Here is a 6,283-nt window from a genome sequence, read left to right as displayed (position 1 = left end):
ATAACCCTGTGCGGCCCTATGTTGGACCAGGTCCGATGTTACGATTTTCCCTTTCCAGAGTTAAAGTACAAGTCTCTATTGTTATAGCAATAAAGTAATGACTTGGATCGCATTATTGAGGAGTTTGGTGATAAAACGAACGATCAGGAGAGGATTTATCAGTATGCACATCTATAAAGAGGTATGTGAAAAATACAGCGATCAAGGGGTGGTGCTTGGCTAGAGATACAGTACTGAGTGTTCTTTTGCGATTCAGTGCCTTTTAAACCTGTTTTACTCTGAAAAAAATTAAAATAAACAGTGCATGTAAAAAACAGTGTGTATGAAAATGAACTGGACCTGATGCACCTGACAAGGACTGAATAAATGGACCGTAAAGGGTTAGAGGTGTCCCACAATAATATTACAGTTTACAGCTATGGCCAAAAGTTTTGCATCACCCTATATAATTAACTAATTTTGTTTCATAAAATTGAATGAAACCTGCTAAATAATGTTAGGTTAACATGAATCACATACTGCTTTGTAGTTTTCCATATATTTAACAAATAACTGACAAAAATGGGAACAACTGACATTTATAAATCTAACAGGAAATACTGTACTATTATGTCTTCCAGTAGACTTTTGGAGTTTCTTTGATTACACAGTGTTAAATAAAATATAAAAATTATGTTCATATAGTTTATTTAAATTTGTATTATCTCTCAATCTTAAAATTGTAGGTGATGCAAACCTTTTGGCCATAGCTGTACACTGTAGTCTGTACACATTCAACCATAGTATAGCCTTCTGAGCACTGTGCTATTTAGAAAGCAGTTCTTGGTGACCAATGTGGAAATTAAATTTTTTCATATTATATTTTAGCTAACCCTAACCCTAACCCTAACCCTAACCCTAACCCTAGTGAAAGTGAAGTGAAAATAATGCAATGGCTCAATGGCTCACAAACTCTCAGTTTAAAAAAAATAAAAAAAAAAGAAGATTAGAGAAGATTTGTTGCTGTGTTGTTCTTTCCTAGACCTTAAGAGACAAAAAGATTTACATAACTAACAGCTTTTATTTACCAACATTACATTCCATTAGCTTTGAAAATAAGAAATGATCTACTACTGGTATATTTGTGTCACTCTGAGGGGCGACAAAATAAATAAATAGATTTCTTAACCTTCACCAAAAAGTACAACAACTTTGTTAATATGTTTTTACTTAGTTTACCATAGTAAAAGCAAAGCAAAGTGCCATAAAGCATAGTGAATGTAATTTAAAGCACAGGTAACCACTGTAAAGCTCAAGAGGTATGACAAAGCATATTGCAACACACAGCAAACTTCACTGTGCTGAATGAACCTTTATAGGGTATTATAAGGTTGTGTCAGGTTGTGGAGTCTATGCCAGAACAACTCCAGGCTGTCACTGTGGCAAAAGGCAGACTAACCCAATATTAGGTGTGTGTGTGTGAGTAGGGGGTAGTCACAATGCCCTAATGTCCTAAACTACATTGTTACAACATTCATTCTAGCATAACTTTCTTGCAGTTTTGAGACTGAAAAGATAACCAAGTAGGGTATAAACACATTTACAACATTAATGTAACACATGTGCACAGCCACAGTGTAGTTTTGAAGTGCATGTTGTATCAGAATGGCAGAAATACCTTTCTAGTACAGTGTTTAAATATATCTGTTATATCTGTTCTTCTTTCTTTCTATCTCTCTCTCTCTCTGCGAGTGTACAGCAGGCCAGAAGGGGTCTGTGACTCTTTCTCTAGAAATGGTTGTTGATTGGTATTGTATCGTCCTGTGTTGGAAAGCCAGTTGTTCTTGGATCCGAATGTAGGACCCTCCAAGTCATCCATCTCCTTCACCAAGCACTAACCTTGAAAATGCTTCCCACCCTGGAGAAAATATTGTTATATATTTAATCCCTTAGACATAGTAATTTTTAGCTAATATATCACATACAACACCCATTTAATGAATGTTGTGCATTCAATATTGCGTATAAATATTTAATGTGGGAAACTTTAGTGCATTTTTTACATTACTGGTACTTAAAGAGCCAGTATCTCCTCCATATATGTTGTAACAATGCCTGTGGTGTATTAGAACTTGTGCTGTATCCTGTCATCCCGGTCAGGCATTATGAACTGCTTCAGACAACCACGATCTATCCCGAAGCTTGGTGGTATGTTTACATTTTTGGCTGCAGTCCTGGAATTAGCATCTTCATTTTTTCCGGTCAGGTGCACCATGATAAAAGTCAGTTGATGCACCTATTATTCTCTACTCTGTTTGTGAGCTGAGGTCACCACCAATGGTTGGTTGTCATCTTGTGCCATTTCGAACCAGAAGCCTAGTAAACTGTCATTCTCACATTTTGCATAGGCTATTAATTCATTTGTTCATTTTTCTTGTTACAGTAACGTTAATGTAACAGTAGAAATAAACCAGCTCTGAAAAACTTGACTTAAAAGTATCTTTTTGTATATTTGCCAGCAATAAATAAAACAGAACAGCATTTCACTTTTATTCTCAACTCAAATAAATGCTTTGCAATTGTTTATTCTAAGAACTTATTAGTCATTTTAGAAAAAAGCTAACATTGTCATTCTCCACTGATAAGGTGGCAGTACTTAAAAGACAGGCTACTTCGATTGTGTTGAGCAGGTAAATCAGAAAACACACGAAGGGTTCGCTCAGTTAGTCCAGCAGGAAGTGGGTCTCTCCGAAATGGAAAATGAAAGAAACGACAAAATACAGCACAGAATGTTTTTCAAGTAAGGTATAATTTAGAAGTACATTATAATGAAAGTTAAGCTATGATTCTTTAAACCCTTTAAGCTTTTTCGTTATCTTTCACTGTTGACTGCTGAAGGTTGATCAACTACCTTTATCAGCCTATGACCTGCTGTATGACAGAGATCTGTAACCCAACTTAAGTGCAACTGGAGACTGCCATATTATGGGTGGATGGGGGGCTATGTTAGGAACTGCATAAGTGTAAAACAAACCTCACCTCATTGATATTCCACATCCTGCCCATCTGGTCTTTGCGTTTTATTTTACTTTCATCAAGTGTGTCCAGTTTCATTGCCACTGCGTCGATCTTAGACACAAGGCTGCCAACAGACTGCTCCAACTGAACAACTCGTTGCACCAGCCTTTTAAAAGAACAGAGACTCTGTTAAAAAGGCTCAATCACAGACGTATGTTCCACAACTAGTTTACCTTACTGTAGGATTTTAAACACAGATGCATTTCTTAAGCCAGAATATAATCATTTCCACATGGGCTGCCCTCTGCCGTAACATTTGCACCTGCTTCTTCTGTGTGTAGTAAAGGACCTTGTTGGAAACAAGACTAATTCAGTTAGCATCAATCAAAATATAGAAAGAAGCAGAGAAGCAAGGGGATCATGAGGTACTGAATGATTTGAGAACATTAAATTAAGCCCCACCCGCCATATAAGCACAGAAGATGTCCTTTATAAGTTCAATCATAAGTAGATTTCTTTAGTGAAAATGTAAGTGTGACAGGCATTGGACCATCAAACAGCCTCCATATACTCCAAGACTCCAATAACTGGAGCTACGTAAAGTTCCCAGTGCATTTTTTTAAACGGCTTGGATAAAGTAAAGGCCGTGTTTAGCTGAACAAGATCACATGACCGGGCAGTAAAAATTGTCTTACTGCATAACTAGGGGCGGATCACCTGTGAAGATCAAACAGCGCTGGGTCAACAGCTTTAAAAAATTAATAAAATGCTTCTTGACACCATACTGCCCGTTAACAGAAATGAAACAGAATCAAAAATTTTAAATGATAATCCATTTCCTTAGATTTACTTTCTTTACAATCTCAACATTTCGATCTTGATAGTTCCCTGGAAGCCCCAGGCTGAAGTACCAAATTCAACGGAGTGCAGAATCTGAAATTGGGGTGGAGATCAGTTGCACTGTAACTTAACAATGAAGGGGCCTTGTATGACAAAAAAAAACTAACAAACAAAAAAACAGCAACCCTAGGTTCACATTTAGATGAGTATTAAAAGGTAAATGCACGCTAACTGCAGACATCAGTATGCAGACATCAATTCTATTGCAGTGAATAGTTTTGTTCACTTTAACTCATATGGGTGACATTCTGCATCATGCCTCACTGATCATCTGGGAGACTCTGGAGAAGTTAAACTACTGTAGTGATGAGAAGAGACGCAGGGAGCGTTTGGAGGAATACAAAATAAAGGGGCAGAGCGTGATTACTAGGAAAACAGTGATTTCAAACGTTAACTTTTCTTACCAAAGTGTATAAAACATGTAAACAAGCAGTTCTATTTTTAGTTTTCTTTTTGTAGTTTTCCTCTGCAGGAAAATAATACATTCAAACTGCGCTTTTAAAAAAATGTATACAAAATGTACTCCTCAGTCTTACATTTTTCCAGCAAATTTGTAGATTCTAAAGAGAAAGTATAGGAACTATTCTGTGCTGGTGGAAGGGTACATTCAATAAAACTTAAAGTTTAAAATAGTATTGTTTTTATTTTTATTTTTATTTTTTTTTACAAAATAAACATAGAGCCACTGTATGTGCAGTAACCCACTCCAGGGTGTGCAGTCAGGCATATCTTACCGCACTTCTGCATGGTTGAAGGCGTGTGTAAGACATGTCTTGCCACACACTCTGGAGTGGGTTTCTGCTTACATATCACAGTTGGATAAGCAGTTCTCTAGATATATGGAAATCTCTAAATTGTGACATTGGTATGTACGGATATACAGACACCCACCTCAGCTATAGCCCTGTAAAATGATAAATGTAACGGTGACAGACAGAAGAATAATGAATTACATACATCTGAAACTCTGCCTGTGATATGCCATTGCTGTTACTATTCTCCACTGGTTTGTTAAATGTGTTGTTGCTGTAGTCTTTTCCAAGGTTTTCTATCTCTGCATTTAGGGACATCTGTAAAACATCAGGTTTGGTAAGAAACAGCAGGAAAAGATTAAAAAGGTACATATTTTAATTCTGTATCAATATACAATAAAATCATATTATGTTAAACTGCATATTCATTGTGGTAAAAAAAAAAATGTATTATGCAATCACTTCTCTGCTTTTACAGTAGTGGTATGTATCTGCTCTATTAACCACACACACTTCTATTACAAAAGTTTACTCATTTAAAACAGTTTAAAAGAGAACAATAATGTTGGTAGCTTTTTTAGTTTCTTTAAGTAAATTGTGTAATTACTTTGTTTTTTTTCTAGGAATTAAAGTTTACTGAATTGTGTCACATATTGATCATAACTATATATACAACTATAGATATTGATACTTTGAGTAACCGAATATTTTGGGTACATTTTCTATACTTCATTACCACATTAAGCTTCTCCATAAGCTACTGCCACCATGGACCCATATAAATTCCAGACCTAGACAATTTCAGGAACAGTATTTCTTTCCAACTCTACCCTAGCAATTTGAGATGTGAACCCCTAATGCAGTATCTTACCTTCTTCTCCTCCAGGTCACTTATCATTCTGTTCTGCTCTACTTTATCCAAGATATGATTTCCATCATGGTCGAACTTAGCAAAGGCTTCAGAGATCTCATGATTGCTGTGACCCATTCTGAAAAATTATGATTTTAGAGGTTACTTGAGTGAAGTTTTGAGCCGTGGTTTAAAAATCCGAGGAGGAATAGAGTTTTGTATACATTGGGCTTCACTCCATATGCATAACTGGAACACTGCTGTAATGTAAAGGATTAGTATACCTTCTTTAATGATAATGAAGAGTAATCATAATATTGTCCAGAATATCTCAAAGCCAAGTAAACAAAATATTAACCTCAATACTAGAGCAATAGAAATCAGAATCACTCAGATTGACTGCATTTTAAATTATTATTCTTTAACATTAGCGACATTATCTCTCATTCGTTTTGTTATTTTGTTATTTTGTACACAAAAAAGACAATATTCCTCAGTCCAGGAGAGCAACCACCAAGAAAAGGTGTTAAAACAAAGCCTTGTCCAGGAAAGCTAGAAGGTGCTAGAGAATGAAAAATGCTAGCAGATGTCAGTCAGCGGCTTATTTTTCCACCTGAGACTGCCACCACTAACCTTTGACAAGCCATTGTCTTGTGGTCTGGATCAGCACGCCTTGTTCATCTGGTAGAGTTAACAGTGCCATGGGAGGATGTTGTGGATGAGGCGTATGAGAGGAAGAAACTTTGGTATGCTCAAATAGCTGCTGAAGCAGAACAGTGAGGAT

At 36.3% G+C, this 6,283-nt stretch overlaps 1 protein-coding gene across 1 annotated transcript in view; it reads right to left on the bottom strand.

Moving 5' to 3' along the window:
* Positions 1-951: 951 nt before the first annotated feature.
* Positions 952-6,283, bottom strand: part of LOC121321531 (polycystic kidney disease 2-like 1 protein) — a 30,119-nt gene continuing 24,787 nt past the window's right edge. The window contains exons 12-15 of the mRNA XM_041260518.1: positions 5,521-5,638; positions 4,855-4,967; positions 3,019-3,163; positions 952-1,897 (exon numbers count right to left, since the gene is read on the bottom strand). Coding sequence (XP_041116452.1) covers positions 1,874-1,897; positions 3,019-3,163; positions 4,855-4,967; positions 5,521-5,638 — 400 coding nt within the window. The 3' untranslated portion in view covers positions 952-1,873. The remainder of the gene's footprint in view (positions 1,898-3,018; positions 3,164-4,854; positions 4,968-5,520; positions 5,639-6,283) is intronic.

The sequence above is a fragment of the Polyodon spathula genome, chromosome 10, assembly GCF_017654505.1.
Source record: "Polyodon spathula isolate WHYD16114869_AA chromosome 10, ASM1765450v1, whole genome shotgun sequence".
In the NCBI taxonomy this organism is placed as follows: Eukaryota; Metazoa; Chordata; class Actinopteri; order Acipenseriformes; family Polyodontidae; genus Polyodon; species Polyodon spathula.
This window is presented reverse-complemented; position numbering and strand designations above follow the sequence as displayed.